Raw genomic sequence first — 26212 nt, 5'->3', positions numbered from 1 at the left:
CTCTGCCTTTTGGGCTGCGGCAGGAGTGATTGCTTTGGGTAAACACTTGTCTTCAGGTGAAGCCATGGGTAAATAGGATTGGAAAGATGTGCCTGTGCCATTGAATTCAGTTCCTTAGGATTACAGGTGACTGTAAAATAGGCATCTAGCGTAGCGTGATACACACAGGGTCTGGATCATGTGATGTTCCAGAAAAACCCTTGGAGCATGCTTCAAAATCCTGTAATAGAGTAAAAAACTTTGTCTGCAATAGTGCTATTAGGAAGGGGGCAAGAGATAGGGCTACTGCTGATCTATATTTCCATGATTGTCCTACCCTACAGAGCACAGGAAAATCAAATGCCATGCCAATGGAATGTATTTTTAAAGGCCTTTGGGAGAGCAATTTAGTGGCAATTGTTTTTGCTCTTTTCACATGTGAAGAGTGAAATATGAGTTGAAATAGGCGTGGTAGTGTCATCTTCTGACAAGATGCTGAAGACTGGCATTGGACCTGTACACTCAGTCTGTAAATCCAATATTTTTTCCTAACACTGAATTGTGGAAATGGATAGAAAAGAACTGCAAAATTGGTTTGAAAGTAGGAGAAAATATCCTGCAGCAAAAAAGCTACAAAATCAGCATGTTTGAATTATTAAAAAACTTTAGAGGAAGCTTGGGCAGAGTGAATAAAAATCCTCTAAAGAGAAAATACCGTATACCAAAAGGGCCTTTTATTTAGCAGAGAGAGGACTTAAGGTCAGGCACATCCAAATTGGATATAAACCAGATTAAGTTTGAAGGCAACTAATAAGACATAGTGTTCTGCAACTCTTTATATGGGGACTGGCCCCTTTCTAGAGAAATTGTTCCAGTTTTACACAAGCTGGTGGGCAGGAAGGGCAGCAGAGGGGGAAATTCTGTAACATTTTATATACAGATATGCCTACACTATTTATATGCTTACATAAGCACACATACACATAAGGAAGAAGTGATGACTTATTAGGTTTTTCTGGCTCTAGACTCCAAGGCAGTGATCTGTGTGGCAGTACTGAACTTGCTGTTTATAAACTTCTTACAGAAGACTTCTTCAAATAAGAAGGGTAGAAAGCAATTATAAGTTTTCTTGAAACCAATTATAATTTTTGTTGCTAAAGCTCTGTTAGATTCTGAAGCAATTATAAGAGAATTTGAATTATAATGTAAGTGTACTGTGCTTAGCTTTGATATGTGAAGGAAACATGGTTTCTAGTAATGGAACAATGCTGGCAATTAAACCTTGCAGAGCACAAAATATTTGTAAACGAGATAAAGGATGTGTGTTGGTTGCAAGGGTCTTTATATGCCATTAGTGAAATCTCCTTGAGTTTTGAAAAGTTTGACATAACCACTTTTTTTGTGGAGAATGTAAAAAAATACAATTTTTAAGTTATAGAATAAAACATATTAGGTAGATGAAATAACAAATTGGTGGACACATTGTACAAGTGTGTACATAAGTCTCATATTTTAGAGCTAAAAACACTTAGAAAAATGGTTTGTAATCAGAAAATTTTACTAATAATTTTGCTAATATCAATATTTAGAAGTATAAGAATGATGTAAATTTGGCTTTGTGAGAAGTTTAATTTAATTTATTATTTACAATAAATAATGCATTATTATATAATATACAAATAATATATTGATATAAATAATGTATAGACAGAGATTAAAAAAAACTTAATTTCTGCAAAGTGTTATTTCTTTGTCTTGGTCATGCCCAGGTTAATTAACTGAGAATGTTAAACTTATGTTATTCTGCAGATCTGCACTCTTTCCTACAATAATTTGATCATTTTTGTGCTTTCCAAGGCTTTAGAAGTGTTAATCTTGAACAGTTCTTAGGGTCTGGTGGTATTATAATGGAAATAAAAAAAATGCCAATTTAAAAAGTTTTAATGTAAAAGTATACATCATGTGTTATAATTTAGTGTTTATTTAAATTATCAGTTGGAAGAAGAGACCTAATTAACAAGCCATTTTAGGTGGCTTGCCAACTCACAGCCTGATTGTGCTTTCCCCTGGTGCTGGCTGCAACCTTAGCTGCAGTACAAGAGGTGGTGTGTGGCATCCTCTGCTCCTGTGGGAGGCATAAACACCCTGGAAGTGCAGGGCTCCCAGATAAGGGCTGGGACTGCCAGAAAGAGCCATTTGTGACCCCCTCCCTCACCCCCCTTACTGGATCCCCAGCATAAAAAAGACATGTGGAGATCCAGAGTGTACCTGTCTTTTAAAAAGAGCTAACGTGATGGTTTCAAGCAGTTAATGTTGCACTGAACAGCACTTATTTGATGAGTATGACATGAGCTATTTAATTTCCATTGAATCATTGCCTTGCGACTGCATCCTAACCCCTAAAGTCTATGGGTGTCTAATAAATCACAGGAGCCAAAGTGGGAGGTTTAGAATTTGCAGTACCTCCTAATCCTAGTAAAACAGCTCTGAACTAGGCTGAATAACTAATGGTGAATGATTTTCAGTTCTATTTTATCTGTCTTTTAAGTCATGAATAGCCTACCAAAACCTTGGGAGCCTTTGCAAAGTTGTATTTTATTACCACTAATTTTCCAATTCCTTTCTCCCAGTAATTTTTCACCAGTCTTATAGATGAGATTGCAGATCCCTTGATGATAAACTCAGAAGTAATAAAAATAGATAGGTACTAAAGTGAAGTACACCTTTAATTATGAACAGCTCTTCCTGGTTAAATCCCTGCCTTCCTCTGAATTATGTTAATAGATTTCTTATACATTTTGGAATAACTGCATCTGCTATTACAAGTAAATAAAAAATAAGTATGACATATTTATCTAGGAGTAAAGTATTTGGACAAAATCTGTGGATCACAGATTTGGGTCTAGACTGGTTTCTGATATTATCTAACTGCAAGACTGCACAAACCCCCATTTTTTAAAATGTTACTGCTTCCTCATATGAGATGAAACACTCATGATTCTGCCATATTTTCTCAAACACTTTGAGATTTTAAAGTGGATTACATCCACTGGGATTTCTCCCTATAGATGATGATCCACATCATAACCTTTGGGACTCAGCTTTATGAATTTGATCCTGTTTGGTTTTTTTTTTGGTTTTTTTTTTTGTTTTGTTTTGTTTTTTTGTTTTTTTTTTTTTTTTATGTGTGTGTTGGATTTTTTTAATATTATGATTTCTTGGTACAGTCCATATTTGTAAACTGAATTTCGAAGCCTGATACCAAGCTTGTCTATTCAAAAAATTTCTATTTTGTGAGGTTTGAGATGTCTCCCTCCAAAGCAGAAAACAAAATTTGATCACCTGTGTCCAGTTTCTGCTAAAGACACTAGGAAAGACTGTTCTTTCTGTGGGGTTGGCAAGTGTAACCAGATCAGACAATCGGAAGTGCAGTTGCTTGGATACTTGCAGAATAATTTTACAGAGCTGTTATATTACTGAAAAATACTTATTCATCAAAATATTCTGAAAGAGAAGACTGACAAAGTCAGGGCTAAGCCAAGAGCGCTGAGAAAGTCTTCATAAGTTTTTAACTACTTGGGAGGTGTTACTTAGTGAATAAGTAACACCTCCACAGCTCAGTTGCAGTGGATAGTGCCCCGTGTCACAAACATAATACCTGCAAGGCAGCACTCTGTGCAGGTCCCAGTTCACTCTCTGTGATGTTCTAGAGAAATGTGATTTAAATTAGGTGAATACTAATAACCTGGTTATTATTATTCTAAGGCTAAGAAACCCAGAAGCAGCACTTTCTCCCAAAAAAAATTGCCCCAGGTGACTGGATGCCCCTCATCCTTTCACCAGTCTAGAGAAATTTAGTGCTAGACAGCATCATGTGCCTATTCTAGCTACAGTATACATAAAAGAAAACAACATAAATGAACACATCCCCCTACCCCCAAACATCTCTCTATTATTATGTTAAAGTTCACTGTCTTTGGCTGAGCTGTTAGACATGGGACCCAGATGAAAACAGCTATTAACATTGTGAAGGCATATTTGTTAACTGCAGAACTATTTCACTCAGTGCCTTGACTAAATTATCTTTGTACAAATTACATTTTTTTCCCTAATCACCTCAGGTACTTCACTTGGACGGCTTCCTACTTTTCTGCAGCCAACTGCCAGGTATTAGAAAAGCTTCACACCAAACTTGTTTTGGATGATGTCTGGAGTAAAAGGCTACTAATTCAACCTGCTGCTGTGAGCCTACATCTGGGCCTTTATCTGTCAGGAACATTGCTTGTTTCTTAGCTCATATTTGATATGATGGAAAACTTCCAAGACTAGCCTGTGCTTTTCTAGCACCTGAAGACTGGATTTAGTCATTATCCTGAACCCTTGCCTGTATCTTATATGGAGAGGCAAATAAACAGCTCATTCCAACATCCACAGGGCTGTTATGTTAAACAGGTGCTGAGGACCTGGGTAAGGTGTATCAAGGCAGATCAGTCTATATGGCTTATAGTATGCATCATTATCCTCTTACTTGGAGACCATGGCTTCAGGTAGGCACAAAGTTTTTCTTGGCTTCAGGCAGGAATGAGATGTTTCTGTAAACTTAAGATTCTTGAGGTATTAAGTTAGTTTCAACATGAGTGTCCTGATTTCTGGATAAAATACTCAAGCACCAAGGCAAACCCTGCAGAGATTAACTTATGATTTACCAGAATGCTGAAGTCTCTCTTGATTGAGGGATACATGGAAATCCAGACTCGCATCACTGTACTGCCAACTATACAAGTGCAGATGTTTTACATTCTTCATTTCATAAAAAAAAACTACTGTGGAAAAAAGAATGAAAAAAAAATAAATTTTAGGTTACTAAAATATCTGTGAGTACCTAATCTCCTATTCCTGACCTACAGAGGTCTCTTCCATCATACAGTTTCTGGATAAAATGCAGAACAATCCAGGGAATAAAGTCCAGATAACAGAGTAACAGGTCATCAATAAAGCCATGTCAACAGCTTCTTAAACATGGGAACCAGTGGGCACCTGTGCAAGAACCAGGTACCATGAGTGGCATTCTCACATTTAAGGTACCTAAACCACTAGCTTTGAAGCTATGGGTTTGATAAACAGACAGTGAGGTGGATTGAATACTGGCTTAAGAGCTGTATCTAAAGGATGGTGATCAGGGCTGTGAAGTCTAGTCAGAGGCCTGTGGCCAGCAGTAGGGGAATCCTAGGGGTCAGTGCTGGGTCTAGTTCTGTTTTCATCATTGTACATAAATACTGAAAGGCAGGGTGTAAAGAAGATGAAGCCAGGCTCTTTTCAGTGACAGGACAGCACAAAACAGTATCAGTTGATCTGAATTCTGACCACACTTATTAGACAGGGCTCTGTAAGGTATCTAGTTGTGAGAGATGCTTGGCTCTGCATATCAGGCTTAGGAAGAAAATAGAGATGGCTGAAGCCAGGTGAGATTGCAGAACCTCAGCTCTGTTTTAAAGGGAAATTTAACTGTTGACAGCAACAGGTTGACTTGTATTTTTCCCCCATCCTTTTGTTTAAAAACACCTATTTTATACACCAGACAAATTAAATGGCCTCGAAATCTCAAACCTCTAAAAGTACAGTTGACATTCCTGCAGAAAAGTATGTTCCAGGCTCCAGATTTCCTTCCCTCCCAACCCTCAGCTACTTTGAGACGATTCAGCCTCTAACCCATTCATTGCTAAAAAAACCTCATAGCAAAAGTTTTGTGTTAATCACTGTCAGCAAGTGCTGAGATCTGATTGCTGACAATGTGTTTTAAGGCATAGCCTACCTATGTAGGCCTATCAAGACGTCAATGAAGATTTATCTTGGATATGGAAAATAGGATAGGCTAGGAATCTGGGTTGACCCATTTAGGGAATGAAAATAATTTGTGATTGAAAGATTCACATACAGGGATATAAGTGTAGATCTGTATTTTAATGTGAACAAGTAAACAGTCAGCACTATAATAATCTGTAAGGCATTTGATCCCAATAAACCATCTTAATCCTTAGGGCTATTCTGGCAGTAAGAGATAACTGCAAAGAAACAGAAATATTCTTAGCATAAAGCTCCCATATCTGTTTACTCTGTGTGTTAGACAGTTTCAGATCCTTTCCCCCTCCTTCCCAAAACTGATGAGTACTTCATCTATGCAGTCTGGTAGTTCCCTACTTCACTAGCCCTTCAATTTGGATTTTTATTATTTCCAGAAAAGGCCAAGACAAAAGGAAAATCAAGTAATAAAGAAATGCTTGGAACTAATGCTACCCCACTGGCATGCCCTCTGCTTCAATAAAGTTTCACAGTAGATTTTGGTTTTAATAGCCATACATGTAGTCCTGCACTTTGTGGGAGGATGCATTTCCACATCTCTGCTCTTAACAAGCCTCTGAGCTCAATATTTTTGTGTCTGTCTCCTGGCTGCTGCATTGTCTTCATTGTTGTCTGCATTGCAGACAAAGGGCTATAGCTGTGAAATGCAGAGACTGTGAATGCCAATGCAGTAAAGTGCTAAAACTTACTTATTTTGTTGTAATTTCTAAAGACTGAATGATGCTTATGAAAAGGTAGGAGCAACAGCACATTGTACCTTCAAAAATGGGTAGTACCACTGCAGGTTTTGTGGCCATAATTTTTTTATAAGCTTAAGCCAGCACTTGTCCCTCTACTTTTGTTGTCCTGACATCTAAAGACACTTGAGGTCTGTCTGGTATTTCATGAACATACAGACCTTGTCAGCAGTGCAGATGTGTGGTGCCTGGTGCTACTGGTCTAGTTCTAGTGCTCTGCTGGCCTAAACTGTGTCGCAGACATGTAAAGGTGACTATTACTTATAGTTCAGAAATCCCCTGAATAAAGGTGGAAATTGTTCTCTAAGTTTTTTCATTGACCAATTAGTTTGCAAAATCTTTCTAGGTTAGATGGGTGAATGGCCATTAGGTGCCAGGCTTTGACTCAGCTCAAGGCTGTTTGCTACGTAAGCTGAAGCAAATTTTTCCTTCCCCCACAAATAACAAGCTCGGGATAAGACTCTTCAGCACAAATGCTGCCATGTAACAGCATTAAAATAATACACGTGTATTTGTGTTGTGAAGTCTTCAAGGTCTGGAAATGGAATTTGAGTTCCCTCAATTATGCAAATACCAGCAAAAACATTAACCTAGCTGGACACTGCTCTAATTGGGGCAAAACAAGTATTTGGCATCCATATTTAACATTTGGTGTTGGCTTTAAATTGCTTTTATAGACAAGAAGTTCAAGTTCTACTTCATATTGTTGGACAAGGATGGGTAAGAATTTTAGCTTCAATGAAGCTTCACAGGTGCCACTGCAAGAAATGATCCTTAGTATATGAGATACATTAGGTCCCGTATACATAGCGAATTTGAGGAGGTAAGTATATATACTTTAATTTAGGTAAGGATACCAGGAATTGGCTTCAAATTCACACACACTTTCCCCTTATGCGTTTTGTTGATCAGTGACAAAGCATTTTTTGACTTCAGTTAAGTGCTCAAGCTGCAATATGTCTTAATGGTAAAGAGTATTGTTGGATGTGTTCACCCTGGATGTATACCTTATGTAAGTGCAAGAGCCCATGCTTATGTTAAATGCAACAGTGCTGTTGATGAATTTGGCTTACATTTACCCAGATACACTGTATATGCAGCTTATTTTCTTCCATTTTGCTAAGCAAATTAGTCAATGAGAAAGCAATACTATGAAGTGCAATCAGCTATGGAAAAAAAAAAACCTGTAAATCCATTTGTAGGTAAAATAATAATTGTAAATTTATTTGTAGGTCCCTTTCTGTGGAAGAAATCTTGATATTATGGTCACTTAAAATGAATTTTGTTTTTGAAGGCCCAGAAACATCAGGAGAACAGAGAAGCCTTTGAGGTGCTTGAGAGTTTCTATACTCTCAATCTTTGTGTTAAAAAGGCTTTGAGAGAGCAGAAACAGTCCTTCAGAAACTTTCCCTGTTACAAAGTAAGCTTTTATAGTGCATACCATAATTGTTATTCTTTGTGATCATAATGTGGTTAATATAAAAAAAAATAAAACAACAACCAGTGAACACCATGAGGTATGGAAAACGAAGAAAAATCCAAACAGATTTTACAGCAAAACTTGCAGAGATTCAGCGATTTATGGAAAGGGAGCACACTTTGTTCACTGTCAGGAAACTTTGCCATTAGCTTCAAAGGAAGTTTCAGTAGGTTCTGAATGTTTGTAAGAGTTATGACTCAATTTATCCAGATAACAAGATCTTTGTTATCTAAAACTTGCCAATGCTATGTATTTCAGCGCGCAGACTGCGAGAGATAACAATCAACTTCAACTCTCACTGACCCAGGACGGCTGTGGTATGGCATTTAGTCTTATGTCCTATAATTACATGTAATAAAATTGTGTTGTCATTGGTGTTATTGTAATTGGTATAAAAAGTTGTTTATAGCAAAATATTACAGATGCAGGCAGTGATTTTCTGCAGGAGTTCGCAGATGGCAAAGCTAAACTCTGGCAGATTGGAACTGCCAGAGTATAGTACTTGCACAGTACAAGTAAGATCTAGCTCATAATGCACATGGGAGAAAAGGGCTTGATTAACAGATTAGAAGCTGCTTTGGATGTTAAAATTCATGCATGTGCCTGTGTATATACCAGTATGTATAAATCCAGGACATTTTAAATAGACAGTTAGAAACATAATATTTTCCATTGTTAAATGGTTCGTTCTTAGTTAAGTGTTTATTCTCTTTTCAGAAGCTCCTGCATTCACATCATTTGTTCTAAGTTTTCTTAGCCAAATCAAATCAAATCAAGCCTGCTCTTGATTTGGAGAAGCTAATGTTAATGGGAGCACTGTATTTTTTTATACCTCTGGCAGTGCCACAGTGTACTTTGGAGGTATGAGTAAAGTAGGAGAATCTGGAAACTTTGAGGGCTAATCTTTTTACAAACATGGATTTTCTATATAACCAGAGGCAAGTCTCTCTGTCTTAATTTTCATCCTTGCACAGGGGAGATACTAGTATCAGCTCACAAGGGAACCATGGATGTAAATTAATGTTTGTCACTCAGAGAACAGGCAGAAATGAATAATCACATAATGTAGAAGAAGTGGTAGAGGTCAAGTACTTAATAGAATTCAAATAGTACTACTAGAAGTGTCCTTCATAGTACAAGTAAACAAGTGCATGATGCATGTGGACAAAAGGGCTTGATTAAGTTACACAAAAAGTTTTAGCCCTGGCACAGCTCAACTCAGTATTCTTGGTTTGGGAAATCAAAACCCTGTTCTTCACCTGCTGCTTTACCAGTCGTGTGGCTGTGCACTGAATGCAGGCTGTGTTTCTCCATCTTCATCTGTTCATACAAATAACTTTTGGAAACTGTTCCTCAGAAGGGGAACCTCATCACCTTGTGAGTGATCCTTCAATTTATCTTTTTCTCCACATAACTAAAGGCTTGCTGTTACCATCACTTGATAGTAGTAACAACTTTAAATTACTGGGCCTGGCTCTAAAACTGAAAACTGTGTGAGAACTGTGTGAACCAAGGAGGTTATGCAGATGCAATTACAAATGGTTTACAGAGCATTCACTTTTCTCATTTCTGCTTTTGTTTCCGTGGTGTGATTCAGACCTGTTTTGTTGTTCTGTGTTTTAACACTTTATATAATAAGTATTCTTGAAATCCAAATACTGAGTGCATTTTTTCATAGTGTTACAAAGGCTTTGGCAGCATTAGTAAATGTATATATATAATTCTTTTCCAGTGAGTTCAATTTTCCATGTGCACCAGCCAAAGCTGTTAGGCATGGTGCCCAGCTTATGAGCCACTGAAGAAAAGCATGCCTTAAGTTTTCCCAGCTGCTTGTTCAGGATTTTTCTGACCCATGAGGACATAGTCCTTTTGTTATGTTCTGTAAACAGGCCAACAAAAGAGATGCATGAAGTGGTAGATGAAAACTCTTGCTGAGAGGCTTTAGGTTGTGCTTGGTGGCAGAAGTACAGGTTTGGGCTTCTGTTGGGTTTTTACAAGGTATGTAAATAAGCCAAAGTTGTTTTATTTCTTTTTTTTTTTTTTTTTTTGGTCTGCTTCAATGGAATTTAAGTAAACATCATGCTGATGGAGCTTCATCCTAGCATGCTGAAATGGATTTGTCTCCAGGCAATTTACAACATATCTAAATCATCTCTCATTTTAACTCCTACTCTGAAGGCAGGTGAGTTATGTAAGCCCCTTGAGAAAAAGCAGAACTTTGTCCACCACTTGCCTACACCATTTGATACTGCAAAAGCCCAAGCAATTAACACTAGCTAATTAACTTTATCTGACTACTACAATGAAATGGCCTGAATTTTTAAAGGTGTTTATGTAGTTGATTTCCCCTGTTTTCAATAAGAATTAGCCAGCTTAATAACTTTAAAAAATAAGCCTTTCTTTAGCTATATGCTGTTCAACATAATCTCTTGAGTGTGCTCTTTTCCCTCTCTCATACAATCCATGTGACCAAATAACAGAACACCAAATCCCTGCAGACCAACATTTACTGAAAATTTTCCTTGAATGGCACAATATTTTCTCATGTGTGAAAGACAACATGAACAGGCACTCCAGAAAAATGGGGTTTTTGGAACTGTTTGGGAACAGACTGGAGAAGGAGACATAGTAGTGTGCAATGGGTATTGTCTGAAGAGAAAACAGTGTGATAGGTTACTATAAAATGTTTTACCAAGTTGAATGAGAAATTCTGATTATTTTTTTTTCTTAAATAACCCAGAAGATGTTGCTACTGTGGGAAAACCTTCACCAATAATGAGTAAGTATCAGCTAAGATCTTCCACCCAAACCTCCTTCATTTCTTATGACACCCTTGCTTTCAATACTTCTATACCACCAAAGCAAATGTGCTCTCAGAGCTCAGCCAGGGTCTCATCCAGAGAGCCAAACAGCAGGCAATAGTCTTTCTTCTCATGCTAGTATCTCCACCAACTTAAGCAGATCTGGTGAAGTTGACAGCTGGAAGGCAGGTCTTCTTGCTGTTCCATTTCTTTGTTATCACTTGCATGTGGGAAGGGAAAGGCAGTGATTTGTTCTACCGTATGAGAGACATCTTCTAGGGAGCTAGTGCCAACCTTGGAAGCTAGGGAGGGTGCATGATAAAATGGCAACAGCTGCATGTGACTTTATGTTCTCACAGGGCCCTTGACAGAACTTTGTGATCTTGCAAATGCCTTACAGACTGACAGCATTAAAAACTGCATCTCCATGCTTAATTTTGGCTCTAAGTGTCAAGTCACATTCATTAGTTATAACTGATGTTTCTTTGCCTTCCTTGGGAGTCATCACCATCTTATGATTGAAGATACTTTCACTACGGAATTGACAAGAAGGATATTTGTCTTCTAATCATTATTACCAAACTGTCTGATCAGTATGTTCCTGCTTCTTGAGGAAGAAAGACAGCTTGGCATGGCAACTGCAGAGGATGTCTGCCCTCCCTCCCAGACAAGAAGCACAAACATGTCTGGAAAAGGAGCCAGCACTGACGTTGCTCCTCACTTGTCCTTTTCTGTAACATCAAGGCTGGGAAAGCTAAAGCCCATTCGTGCTCAGATCTTCATGACTTGTCTCAGTGAAGAACCTCTGCAACCTTGCAATAAACAGAGATGTGCTGAACAGCTTTGGAAATACAGAACTAGGCATCTAAGAGAGGGATCTTCAAAAAGCGACACAGTAAGCGGGATGCTGTTTACCAGTAGAAAATGGCAGGAAGAGGAGCAGCTGCCCAGCACTGGTCCTTGGAAAGAGCTATAAACCTAGCTCAGTGATGGTGATAAGGCAATTGTGTCTGGTTCAGATACTGGAGTGAGTCTGATAAAGAGATTGAAGATGAATAAGTGATTGGAGCATATGTTGTACAACATATGAGCTGGGACAGCTCAGCCTCAAGAAGCAAAAGCTAATGGGGAATGTTACTAATATGTATGAACACCTGAAGGGAGGTTGTAAAGACGAGAGAGAGCTAGGATCTTTTCAGTGGTACCCAGCAAAAGGATAAAAGAAATGGGGACAAATTAATTAAATTTCATCAAACCAAAACAAAAAAGGTTTACAATGGGTGTGTCCATACAGAGCAGGTTGCCTAGAGTGTTTGTGGCATTTACATGTGGAGACATAAAAAAAATTAGACTTAGTCCTTGGTGAGTTGCTGCACTTGACTGCTGTGGGGTGGTAGTACTTGGACTACATGATCTCCAGGGGTCTCTTTCTATCTCAACAATTTTGTAATTCTGTGATGAGCCGAAGACATACTTTAATTCCAAGCCTTTTAGGCAGCAATGAAATCTCCTTTCTGACATTTTTATTTAGCCTAAGTAATAAAATGGTCGTTAGGTGACAGAAAAAATGAGAAAAAGCATGACTATAGCCAGAGGGTTAGGGTAAGTCAGGTTGAAATTTCTTTCTTCACATAATATTTTATAATGATATGAAGTATAACAGGTTTTGAGAGAAGTAATGAGGGAAAAAAAATCAGAACACCAACTACTTGGTGATAAGGAAATTTTCTGCAATATTAGAAGAGATATTTAGGTTCAGATCTCTATCTCCCATGTGCCAGCTGATTGGTCCAGTACTGAAAATATTAGGTATCAGGAATTTAATAATTTTGGGAGGGAAATGAGTAGAGATTAGACCAGAACCTGTGGGTTTGATACATGTGGGAATCTGTAAGTTATCAAAACATGATTCACAAAAGAACTGAAAGCAGTAAAAGAATCTCACATGTGCGTACACATACATATTCTTGCATATGCAAATGTGAGCAAAAGCAATGTAGAAAATCACAGGCAATACCTGGACAATCATTTCATTCTAAGTTGAATTTGGTTGCAAATGAAGCCTGTGGAAAACACTGCTCAAAAGACCTACAGATTCCACCTAGGGGAAAAAAAAGGTGAAGTCATCCCCTTTCATTTGAAAATGAAAGGGCTGTGAAACACTCATTTGCCTGACCTCCAGATGCCTGTAAAAAGTAAGTAAAAATCCTTACAGATAGCTTGGAAAGTTTGAATCTGCCAAACCCCCACACTACTACTGTAAAGTTCTGCACAACTTGCTAAACAAGACAGGATATTGGCAATTTTGCATGATGGCCAGAATCAGACTATAATTCCCAGTAGGACAAAGAACATTTAGTACTGTGTTTGGGGTTAGCAGGAAAGAAGTGAACACTCAGACCATCTACCAGGTCTGATCCCTAGCACCTAAAATATAAAAACTATCTTCCTTAGGTAGTACATGGAAGGTGATAGATAAATTCAGGGGACCTAAGATAGATCCTCATCTAAAATAATGTGAACATTTTTCTGCATCAAATTAGCTTTCTAAATCTCCAAAAGAATTCAGCTTATGCAGCACATAGATTCCTGGCCACAGATGAATCCAGAATCCCCTAAACATCATTGAAAGAGGTACACACTTCAAAGGGAGCACATAAGAAAGGGCATACTAAGTCAATGTCCTCAGTATGTTTTTATCTGAGATAACTAAAACTCATAATACAGAGAACTATGCAACTGAGGTGGTGGGAGTGTTACGAGACAGACTTCAGACTCAAGTTTAATTTATATCCCTGTAAAGGAAAGGAAAAAGATTCACTGGACCAACAGAAGAATGCAAACATGAATATGAATCTGTAATTTGGTAGCTAGACACTCCTGTGGGATGGGGGATAGTTACATCACAGAATATTTTCACCTTTAAAGGTCTGGAATTTCCCTGAAGTCTTTTGGAAATAAAAACGCAGCAACATCCAGGGCTTTGGGAAGAACATTTTATTGCTAAGCATATCTTTAAACAAAATGCAACTAAGAAAAGAAAAATAATTGAAAAGAAGAAGAAAAAGAAAGGGAAAAGAAAGCAATAACATCACAATAACTCAAATAAAAATTCTCTGGGTTGTCCATAAAGCAACAGGGATATGGTAGTAGCCCACATACAGAAATGCACATGTTCCCAAAAACTGTCCAATAGAAACTTACACAAAAAAGGAAAGTGTAAATATTTTTCCTTTAACTTAAAAAAGGAAAGCAAAAAGGAAAGGAAGAAAGAAAGCAGGAAATCATTTCACAAGACTCCAAGACTCCAAGAACATCAATCTTTTACAGACATCAAGATATAATCAACTTTTATATAGTTTCGGCCAGTTAAGTCATCTAAAATCGTGCTTTCATACCTTTTTAAAACCTGTCTTATTTTCTTTTTAGTATAAAAAATAAAAAAGAAAAAAGCTCAACCTCACACACACGCACACGCACCACACACACGCACACATACACGCACTGAAAATATTTGTTAACATGAAAGCGCCTTCTCTAAGTGTTTGAGAAGACTGTTTTTTGAATTTAAGTTCCCATGTGCGTGTGTGTATCTGATGAAACTTCTTCAAAGTCAAATATTCATGCGACTTATAAACACCAGCAAGAGTAGATTTCTAAACCTAAACAGCTGATTAGTTTTCATCTGCATACAGCAAAAGTTTTCATTTCTGATATCCCAGGGTTCTCAACCTCTCTTGGCTTTTGTTGTTTCCCTCTCTGTCTCTCTCTCCCTCATTTTCTTTTTTGCACATGACAGGCATGGCCGTCAAACCACCTCACTATTGTTCTGTACAGTAAGATAATCCTTTTCACAATAACTGGGAAAATGTAGAAACCAAACAACCAAATTAAATAAATTAAATAAAACAGAAGACATTCCCAATTTAACCATAAAACAGTATATACACCATCAGGGTATCCATATAGAAATTATACTAGCAAAAAAATAGTAGTAAAATATGTAAACAAAATTTCAGATTTTTTTTTTGACACAGGTAACTGTGACAAAGCTAAAACACACGCTCCCTTCACATTTTAAGGTTTGCTTTTGTTGTCTGTTTCTTTTTACTCTGTTCTTCAAGAACATTCTCATTCTGCATTAAGACTATAACAGAACTTCTGTTCCAACCGTCCCTTCAAACATACCATGATAAATACATCTGTGTGTATATATATATATTATATTATTAAATTAACTTTTCTTTATTATTCTTTGTGTGTCACAGCAGCTTTATTTATTTTCTTTTATATAAAAGAGAAGGAAAAGGGAGAATAGGGCTAATGGAAAGACAGAGATGATCTGAAATGTCAAGCTACAAAATAAAAATATTACATATGTAAAACAGTTATATGCCAAAAGAACAATTTAATTTGCATCCTTTTACAAGTGTTTAGCTTTTCTGACATTTATTGGTCTTGTCACAAGTTGAACTCCAGTAGTGTCTTTCTGATTAAACTGATTTATTATTATTATTTTGCATGCACTGCAATGTCACAGAACCAGAACCCAGAGGAAGGCTCCTTTTTCTTTTTTTTTTTTTTTTGCACAGTATATTCAGCTCAGAATGGTTAATAACTTTTAAACATTCTTTTTTGAATCTCTGAATCTCATTAACCATACTTTGGTTGTCTAATGCACACTGAGTGCCATACTCAAATAAAGCTAATTACTGATCAGAACAGACCCAAACTCATCTGCTCTTCTGTTCAATTGCAAATACTGGAGCCAGATCCAAGAGAACCAGCTTTCCATGACAATTTTCCTCAGCACCTCTCATCAGACACTTTCACTGCATTGTTAGCAAACAACTACAAGATGATGGGTTCTAGAGACAATACAACCAGATATGCAGAGTAAACACCATGGGTAGCTTTTGAGTTCATATATGGTAATAGTCTCTCTTTATTTATTATGAATTTTTTTTCCGAGATTTCTTCTCGAGTCATGTCCTGGGTCACCCCCCACACCATTCCATTCTACTCTTCCCTCCCTCACCCAAAAGTAACCAAAGAAACCAAATGTAAACCAACTCAAGAAACAAAACAAAACCAAACCAAAAAACCAACAATCTCCAAAATCTTTTAGTCCCCTCCTCCAATCTCGAAAAATTATGTGTATGCTGGACACGGCCAGATCGGTTTGCTCAATATTTTTTTGTTGTTTAATAATGTTTGTATTTTTTTCTTTTTCCTTCTTTTTTTAATTTTTTTTCATTTTAATAAGTAAACTGAAAAATTATTGATACAGTCAAGGATCACGAACATTGTTAAAGACTCACTTGGAGATATGAAACAAGTAAGCCATGAAGTCTTCTACCTTTGCAGAAAGTTCAGCGGAGGAGGAGATTTGGAGATGTCCAAGTTCACTAACAGAGCAGAGCTGTGCGCGCCATCTCCAGAACGCTTAGTGTGCTTTATAATACATTAGGGCAAAGTTTGCTGACTCCAAGTGATGACTTAGACATTAACAGTCACTGCTGAATTTTTTTCCCAATACTTTTTCCCACAAACGATATCTCCCAATCATCTCGTTTGCTGCAATGGTTCTGATATCTCAGTTAAATCTCATTAAGTATTTATATATTTATATATAAATAATTATTCTTTTTTTACACATAATACTCTTTGTCCTTGTTTTTCTGCTTCTTGTGGCCGCTCTTTGAGCTCTGCTGCTTCTCCTTCACGAGCGTGCCGTTGCTCTGGGCTGAGTTGCTGATGTAGTTCCGCGTCTCGTCCACCTGATAGGACCCCTCGTCCCTGTTCCTGTACTTGTACATGGCGTACAGGAGGATGAGGATGCAGAGGGCGGCAGCAGCCACAATGCCGACGACCATCCCCGTTGTGCTGCTCGACTCACGGACCACCTCTGAGGCCCCCGGAACCCGTCTGATTCCCGGCTCCGTGGGGTTTGCTGTGGGCACATTACGGAACATGGGGGAAGTGATTAGCGGGCTCTTCAGCTTTGTGCTGTCTAGCTCATAGGCAGTGGGCAACGGAAGCAAGACTATGTCAGGCTGGGGTTTGAGCTCACGGTTATTCATTTTGCCGGCTGGCAATTTGGGAACCATCACAGTCGAGGACGAAGCTGTGGAGCGGATCAGCTCAGGGGACAAAGACGTGGTAGTAGTCCTACCAGTTTCGGAGACTTTGTTAGGTCTAAAGTCCTTGGATTCCCACTTGGGTGCGTGTGCTTTGTAGCCACCTTCGAAGATGGAAGTGGAAAGACTCTTATCTGTTACCAAGGAGAAGGTGGTGTAAAAATCTTCATCATCAGTAGGGGGTAGGTTAGAGTCAAAGGTTTCCCCTGAGCCATACCCAGATATCACCAAGCCATCATCATCACAACCATCGCTGCCTTGGTCCGACAAGCAAGGTAACCCCGCCTCAGAGGTCATGGACAGGGAATCTTTGGTGGTCTCAATAATGGTGAGGAGGGGGCGAAAGGTAGGGGGAAGTGTAATGAAAGGTGCACGAGTAGCAATAGGAGGGATATCTAAAGGGTCTTCTACAAGTAGAGGGATAACTAATTCACCTCCTGGGATGGAAAAGAGAGAAAAAAAGGAAGATTAGTACATTTTAATGACACGATGCACCATTCTCAGTTCACTTAAGGGTAAGAGAGGATCTGGGCATTATGAAAAGCTGTCAGGGATCAGCTTTCTCTCTCTAGCTACACTACCAATATACTTTCCTGGGGCTGCCTTTCACTGATCTCTCCCACCCTGCTTGGACATTGGTAAAGTGCATGTTCTGTTTCCCACCTATGCTAGGTATGTACAGTGAAATACCCTGAATTTTTGCCCACTCAATTTTTTGATTTTTGGAGATACTCTCAAGTGACTCTGTGGTCTTCAGTTTTTGGTAGTCATCTTTTTAAAGCATTTGGTTAGAAGACTATTTAAATTACTTTAGACTGCCATAGACTAGTGCTCCCCTAGATATATTTTTCCACCACTCATCTTTCCAGTTTTGCTTCTTCTGATTATTTTAATTTAAAATAACAGTGGTATTTTTTTCTCTGCCATTCTAATATGCTCACCTCTGTAGCAGTATGTAAGTCCTTCCCCTAAGGAGCTTTCCATTCATCCATTTCTTCTGGATGGCTTTTAAATTGTGGGAAGGTTCATGAAAGTGAGGGATGAAATAAGAACCAAGTACTTACTGGGTCCAGGAAGGTACAGAGCTCTACTTATAGTTCAACTCTTTTTAATCTTTCTTTGGCATTCTGTTTGAAACTAGGAATGTCCCTTTCCTTGCATCTTTTGGGGCTACTAGTGCCATGCTATCTTCATCTTCCAGTCTTCTTGATATTCATTTACTATAATTTGATTAAAAATTAAGATAGATTTTATTATGATTGACAAAAAAAAGCCCCAAAAACTGAATAAGGATTTTGATTAACCAAGTTAGCACTTGAGCCCAGGATTGTACTGCAGAAGTTGTCTTCACACCTACTGTTTCTTCTTGATAGTCAGGCAGGCGACATCAGTTCTTCTGATTTCTAACATGATGGTTATGTGCCTACAGAGGGCTGAAAACAAGGTGGACTCATGGTCCCCTCTTCAAGCAGAACAATAAAGCTATAGATGTAACATCTGTACCTTACAATATGAAACAAGAAAATCAGTGCATCATTTCTATGATCTGGATTCTGAGCAGCAATATTGCTACTTTTAGGTTATAGTCCTATGTTGTCTCTATATTATAATGTGACTGCACCTCTACTCTTGAGTCTATGGTAGTTAACACTCCATTGTTTTATATTGTGGACTAAAAAAAAAAAAGTGTGGAATCTCATTAATTTATCTAATTCCTTTAGTTCTGATTAAATAGTCTTCTGCTGATAAACAGGTCGTCAACAATGTTTTTAGAATGAACTATATTGGTTTTGAAAGTTTGTGTATATATTTTCCCTTGGATAATTTTTCTTTGCCTAGTCATTTAAGTAAGCAGCTTAAAATACAAATTGAATTGTTCAGCTGACATCATGAGAACAACCTAGATCTATTCAAAGGAGTGCAACTCAGTAAGAAGTATTCCTAATACGTAGGAAGTTTTGATTTATACTCACCATTGCTTAAGGAGGATGTACAAAGTGAATTACAGTTCCTAAATAAATAATTCTGGGTTTTAGTTTTGTATTAATAACTGCTAATGAAGAGTTTGGCATTGTTCCAATGCTGAATACATCAGGGTCAAAAATTCTACTCTCTCAAATCTACCCTATATATTACATGTACTTGTTTCCCATTGAATTCTGCCAGTAATGTCCATAGAACATCTACAAGGAATATGGTCTAAAATCAAAATGCCTTCTAAATGTATTTGGAGAGCAATATATTTGAACAAATTATACACTTAAGATAGAAATATACTGGAAAAGGTACTTAACAGTTTGATTAAATCTGGATAGCTGAAATAGCAATATGACTTATTCTTTTTGTTAATGGGAAACTAAGTGGTGACACAGTTTAATCAACTGAGACAGTGGGAATTCTCTCAGAGGTACCAGGGTAGAAATTACGCCAAAATAAGAAATGCAGTATTTTGCATATTTTCATGCAAAGCTAGTTTCAAGTTAAGATACAAAGGGCCAATTTGAACATGTTATTTAGTTTTTTGAGCTTCCTCAGTATGTTCATATATCTATTTTGTTACTGCAGAGAGAATGAAGAAGTAAGTATCAATGTCTCCAAACTACATGCTTTCAAAAAAATTATGTAAAAAAGCCTAAAGTGTAGTCTGCCAAATGACTACACTGCATTTTGTGCTCATGCATCTGAGCTGTTTTCTGAGCTATGTAGAAACTAGAGCATGTAATATGATTTATGTATGTCCAGAAGGCCTATTCATGCCTTGAGTAGAGCATCTATAATCTATGCAAACAGGTGGTCTCAGGATGAACTTGGAGTATGCCTTAGGGGAAAAGATCATCTGTGAGCCTGGTAAAAAAAAAATGAATAAAAGTAACAGTATTTAAGTGAGGATTTCATCAAATTGCATGAGTCTGGAATTTAAGTTCTGGAAAGTCAGGGATAGATAGTGTTCATTTAAACAGTATTTTAAGATCAGTGTTTTGCTGGTCAATTGCAATACTCATCTGTGATTTTCATTCATCTGTGACACTTAACTGGAAAAAAAAGTTTGTCAGCTTTTAATTGCTTGTCTGGAGCCTTGAAGTGCCTTTCTTCTTAAAAGCTATTATACTGGCCTACACCATCAGTATGTAGTTGATCTGTCACCCATTGGAGCAATATTTTGGGTACTTTTCAGCTAAAGAGAAGTTATTTTGGTCGCATTAATGATTAATTTTCTGGAAGGAATCAGACATATCTTACATTTAATATGAAGGCCTTCCTTTTGCCCCAGTAACCTTTGCATCTAAAACCAAATCATAATTATATAGTTTGTGTTTCTATCAAGGACTTGTGATAATGATCAAGACTACTGAAAGTATAAAAATGATCACATCTGTCTTGAAATAGTAAGTAAAGTTGATAGACTTGCTATAGTAAGTGGGGCTTTACATAAATTATGGAGAAAATAATGGAGCTTTTTGATGCCAGCAAGTCTGTTGGATGGAAGGCAATAAGACAGAGTCAGGACTAAGTTTTACAAAGCTTTCATCTCTCAATGTATGTGAGGAGAGAAATAACTTTCATACCATGAGCACTGGATTAATTTTGATACAATTATTTAATCTCATCATTAGTTTTTATTCCAAATTGCCCAATGATCTATACTGTGGTTACTTGCATACTCAAGAAATTAAGAGACTGTTTAACATCCTTCATTAGGAATCACTTCTTCATCAAGGAGTTAATTTTTTACACTTACTCTTGTGGAGTATCATGTAGATGCAAGGGTGGTAATAATGTTTTGATTTTTAATTTTTTATTGTCTGTAACAGAAGAAACTGAGACCAAATAAAGCTGTGTGACAGTAAGTCAGAAAAATCAATCTAGGCTTCTCTTTTATTGCATTGTTAGGCATCTACGCAAATCTCACAGCGAACTTGAAGCCGTAGGTCTAACAGGATGCAAGCACAATGAATACTTCTTGGAGTGTGTGATTTATAGAGGAATAAAAACATCCTTAAAAATGGCATGATAAAAATGCCACTCATTCTAAGAGAAATGTGTTATTTCAGGATAACAGGGAATGTAAATCCTGACAAGCTCCCAGGAACGTATGAGAAATATGATCACCAATGTCTATGGCGCAAGTGCAAACTTTCATCTCATACGTGCAAACAACTCTGTAAGTGGTTCTACATTTCTACATGTAAGAGACATGAGAGGGAGTGTGATGACCAGCAGATTATGAGTGTGTGTATAGGGGGAAGCATCTTCCACTGAAAAATGGCTGTGGGTGCAGGAAGCTGCCTGGAGCCAGGGGTCCTTTGATAGTGGAGTAGTGGTGCCTCTTGCCCAGGCTCTACATCAGTTTAAATGTAAACATGGAAAGATTTAAAAAAACTAAACACCCACTTGGTTGTCAAGAATATCTTATGCAGGATTTAGATCCTGAATGGTTTGCTGTGGAAGGCAAATATTTTGGAGATATAGGCCTCTAGAAAAAGAGTAGCCCCTGAAAAACCTTACATGAAGGGAACTGTTTGAGAGATTTTATGTTTGTCAAGATTTCTTTTCTCCTCACAATGTCTACCCATTTTTCAATTGAAAAATTAATGCTTTTTAGCCTTGAATAAAACTTACAGGTTCAATTTCCAAATTGCTCTTTGCTGTAGGGGGAAAAAAAAAAGTAAGGCTGCAACCCAGTTTGAGCCACGGCTTACAAACAAATATTCATGTGAGACTTAGATTCCACCTGTGAATGATATAGATTGTTTCCTGGTAGTTACAGGTGTGTTTTGCTATTTTTTTTTTTTTTCCCTGTTGGCTGTTAAGAACCCGTTAAAAGTATTCACTGGTATGCTGTGAGTTCAGGACTATTTTAGCAATCCAAAGATTTCACAGCGATTTTCCAGATTAATTTCTCACCTACTTTGTGCTTGCTCCCCTAACCAGGGAATAGATGTTTCTTGAATATAAATATATTTTTTAAAAAGCTACTCTCGACAACACAATGCCAAAGAACTAAAAAAAAAAGAGAAACAGATAAAATTGTTTCCTCTGCAGTGACACAGATGCAAAACTTATTTGCGCATCAACAGTGTAGATGAAAAAAAACAACACCCAAGTCCCAAAAATCTTAACACCAAATTGGTAGGACCTCTGAGAGAATTGAATTCTGTGAGGTTGGAAATCTTATACCAAACAGCCCAGCTTGGCCTCATTCCAGAAAGCGTGCATATATTAATTAAAAATTAGCCTTTTAATCTAAAATATATACTACTTTCATGGAGTTGTGCTTTTCTTTAAACTGTCAAAAGCACTGGGGATATAAAAGGTCTGCTTAAGCCTTGGAGCTGCCCTGATTTTTGCTTTATGAGTGTATTTATAGATATATAATTCATACCTCTGGAGCTGAGCTCCAGTCAGAGTCCTCTGCCACTGGAAAAGACAGAGTGTTTAAAATTTAATAGAAGCCTTATGAACTGTGAGGATGGTGTGGGCAAGCCAGGAATGCAGAGGGCACCAAAAAATGCAATAAATAAAACAACTTGGAAAACTGTAGCAGCCACTGGTTTTCATCTTTAGAGCCACAACTACTTCAATGGAGTTTCAGGCATCAAACTGATGCAGGACAAAAGGCACACAAAAAGAAAGCCTGAAAGATTCATCTTCTCCTGATGATGATAAGGAACACACCTTATAGTCTCTCTCTTTTCCAGCTGCAGCCAAGGAGCTTTAAAATCTCATCTATAAAGGCTGGACAATTCATCCGTTCCTGCAGGTACTTGAAATTCTGCATCCAAAGTTTGCAATTTTCAATCTATTCTTTTGATGTTCCTCTGAAGTCTGACTTCATTTTTAATAAGAAATACTTGCCAGAGAAATAATTCCTTACCTTTTCCCCCTCTGTATCAACTCAATAATTCCTTATTAAAAGACTGAGTTCATAACTTTCAGTCTAACGGTATTTAGTTAATTCTGCTTTGAGTCCTCTGAGGATAAAAAGAGGAAATTATTCAGAATATAGTTTCTGATTCAAAGGAAAGATGATGCTAACACAAAACCTAGTATATGAACAATCTCAGTATTTTCTACTCTTGCAGTCTGAATTAATTGCAATTGACAGAGAGTAGTACAGAGAAAAACATTATTTCCACAATGGAATACTGCAACTCTTTATCTCAGATATCCCCTTTTCATTTCAGAGACTATATAGTCCTCAAAGTGATTTGATAAAACTGGATTTCTGGTGGAGTTGGTAGAAAAGTGTTTCCTAAGCCCCTCCTTCCAACTATATTAAAAGACATTAGTAAATGCAGTGTTTCCCAACAGATGAGCAAAAGTTTGAGTCATGAATTGAGTTTGAGAGGTCATGAATCCCAATTTAATTCTGGGTTGTCTGTTACTGATGTAAATTATTGTCACCTTTGTGGAGTTTCAGTGAAACAGAACCTTCCAGAGAGGTCCTGACATCATGTCTGGCAGCAAAATTCTAGAGCAAAATCAAGCATTTTGGTGCCCAGACACTGAGCTTCTCTGAACCAATTGAGGCATGCCTTCTCCTATCTCCCACCATGATTTTAAACTTTTATGAATATCTGGTGACAGCTTCCTATTCAGTATAATTATCTGTTGTGTTTTCAGTATCGGATGTTCCAGGGACTGGGTGGTTGAACCTAATATAGCTGCTGAGCACAGCATTACTATGCAGAAATGGAGAAAACATATGTACTTATACAGAAGTACAGCTTTCTCTTACTTTTAGCCACTGCTTTTTGAAGAAAATAATGCAAACCTCTTTTTTAGTGAGGAAATTTTAGAGGTTCAGGATCTGTCTGCATAATTTCTGTATGATGCTATCAAGCCTGATACTAATAGTAATATAGTGGGTGCACTAACTTGGTAAGAGTTCACTTGAGAGTATCATTTGGATTGGACATCAGGCACATAATCAGCAGTGAAAAAATTGATAGAAATAAAAGTTTCATGGGAATAAAATTAGAATGGTGTAGAGCTGCAGGAGAAAAATCCGGAGAACTACCAAAATTCTAATGAAGTCCCATAAATTTTGACTTGACATGAAGGCCACACCACCAGGTTAAATACAATTTAAATAGCATGAAGAGAAGTGGCATTACTGGTGATTTGTGTGGGGAAAGGGAAAGAAAGCTTCTAGAGGGGGACTGAGAAAGAACAGAACCAAACTGCCTCAGGCTCCTTCACCCCGTCCTATGCACAATACAATATGGTAGTCGACAATATACAAAGAGCACATAACATAAAGTCAAAAAAATTGATTAAAAATAAACAAACTTATATATATATATTCCTAAAACAAAACCATACACTAGAAAATAAAAATGCCACAGCAACAAGGTCAGAGAAAGGAAAAACAGAACAGGTAATTCACTTTATCAGCAAAAGAAAGATCAAAACCTATGAGAACTGAAAAAAAATTATGAAAATCAAAAAAATTATTTCCTTTTAAAAAAGGGAACCAAAAATAAATAAAAGTATTTAGAAAGCATACCACATTGATTTCATAACAGTCAACTTACATCAACAAATTGCCCGCATGTTTTTTGGCATGAAAGGAAAAATTTACAAAAGAAAGTTGTGTAAGAATGCTCTTGGACAAGTAGCATTGCCACATTCTTGTAACTTGCTTTTTTTTTTTTGCTGTTGTTTCTTAAAAACTTTTTTAGCAAAATGTTTATTATTTCTTTTTAAATATATTTGTTTTACAACAAAGGGCGATACAGGGAGGCAACAACACATACATCCACACCACATAACATGAAAAGAAAAAAATCTTGCACCTTAACAGATTTGAACTGGTTTCTTTTTTCTGCTGTTTTTGGTTGTATTTTTTAAATTATGTAAAGTTGTTAGCATATTGCATTTGAAAAATCCTGTACAATTTATTGAATTTACTTTTGCTTGTTTGCATATCTACACATATAATGTTTTTTGAAAAGCAAAGTTTGTTGCTTTTTTTCCTTTTTGGTCAATTTGATATATATTTTTTTAAACATTTTCTTTTTTTCTATAATTTTTGTGTGTGTGTGTTTTAAGGAATGGATGACTGCACATAAAATTTTAACAATGCTAAAGAAAGGGGTGGTGAAGGGTAACTTATGGGAAGAAAAAATGCTTAGGGTGGATGGAGTGGGAGTGTAAAAATCTATGAGTGTACTACACAGGAGATGAAGATGATGGGAGTGAATGTGTAAGTCAGTTGCCATGTCCATGTAAGGGCGGTACGGAGTGATCTAGCAGCATTAGAGCTTCTGGCTGTAAGGAAGGGATGGGCAATATACAAAAACAAATGAGCATATTCATGCCCATCAACAAAAAGAAAGAACAGAACTCTAACATTGACAATCTCACAAACCCTAAGCTGCAACTTCTTCAACATGCAAGTTACAAAAAAATTAATAATTATAGTATTAATATTTACATTTTCATTAAAGGTTCTCAAATTATAAAAACAGTTAAGACTTTTCCCTACTAAAAATAGCAGTAAAAATACATAAACTAATAATAATAATAATAATAATAATAATAATAATAATAATAGTAATAATAATAACCAGAGAGTAAAACAAAAAAAACACAAGGAAACTAGTTTTATGCACTGGAATTAGAACAACTTCATCTGTAGCTGCCCACAGCTTTCTTGTTCTAAGAATCATCTTCTCTGAAGTCCATTAGATTGGCATCAGTATTCTCAGTAATTTGAGACAATAATTTCTTGAGTACATCAAATGTACTGTTTCAAATGTAAAAATTGTGTTTGCACACCCATCCCTGTTGTCAAATTAGACTGCTTTTATATTCAGATTCCCTGAAGAATCTCAAAAATACAGCTGTAGGATTCTACCAGTGAAGTAGTTCCTTATTTAAAGACAGAAATAGAGGGAAAAAATTGCAGAAAACAATTCATAACTCTTTTGTTTTGTTTGTTTTTTTCATTATTAGATTGGAACAAACCAAATCTAAGATAGAAATTCAACCATTGAAAAGAAATACATCCAAATATAACTATGTAGAGATATACTAAAAAAAAAAGCAAAAAATGAAAAAGAGAACTTTGTTCCCAGGAATAAGGGCGATAAGAACAATTGCTGGATTTAGAAAATTTATTTTTAAAGGAAAAATTATTCCACACACTTTCAAAGATGGACGAACCAGATGCACACATTGAAAGGAACAGACAAAGCAGTCTAGGGACAC

At 37.0% G+C, this 26212-nt stretch overlaps 1 protein-coding gene across 11 annotated transcripts in view; it reads right to left on the bottom strand.

Moving 5' to 3' along the window:
* Positions 1–16046: 16046 nt before the first annotated feature.
* Positions 16047–26212, bottom strand: part of NRXN3 (neurexin 3) — a 900390-nt gene continuing 890224 nt past the window's right edge. For 5 of the 11 annotated variants that reach the window (XM_062495267.1, XM_062495268.1, XM_062495269.1 and 2 more), the window contains one exon: positions 16047–16809. In XM_062495267.1, the coding sequence (XP_062351251.1) occupies positions 16508–16809 (302 nt within the window). In that variant the 3' untranslated portion in view covers positions 16047–16507. Of the gene's footprint in view, positions 17434–26212 lie in introns of all 11 variants that reach the window. The other 6 variants (XM_062495263.1, XM_062495270.1, XM_062495271.1 and 3 more) reach the window with 2 other exon arrangements.

The sequence above is a fragment of the Cinclus cinclus genome, chromosome 6 (genome assembly GCF_963662255.1).
Source record: "Cinclus cinclus chromosome 6, bCinCin1.1, whole genome shotgun sequence".
NCBI lineage: Eukaryota > Metazoa > Chordata > Aves > Passeriformes > Cinclidae > Cinclus > Cinclus cinclus.
This window is presented reverse-complemented; position numbering and strand designations above follow the sequence as displayed.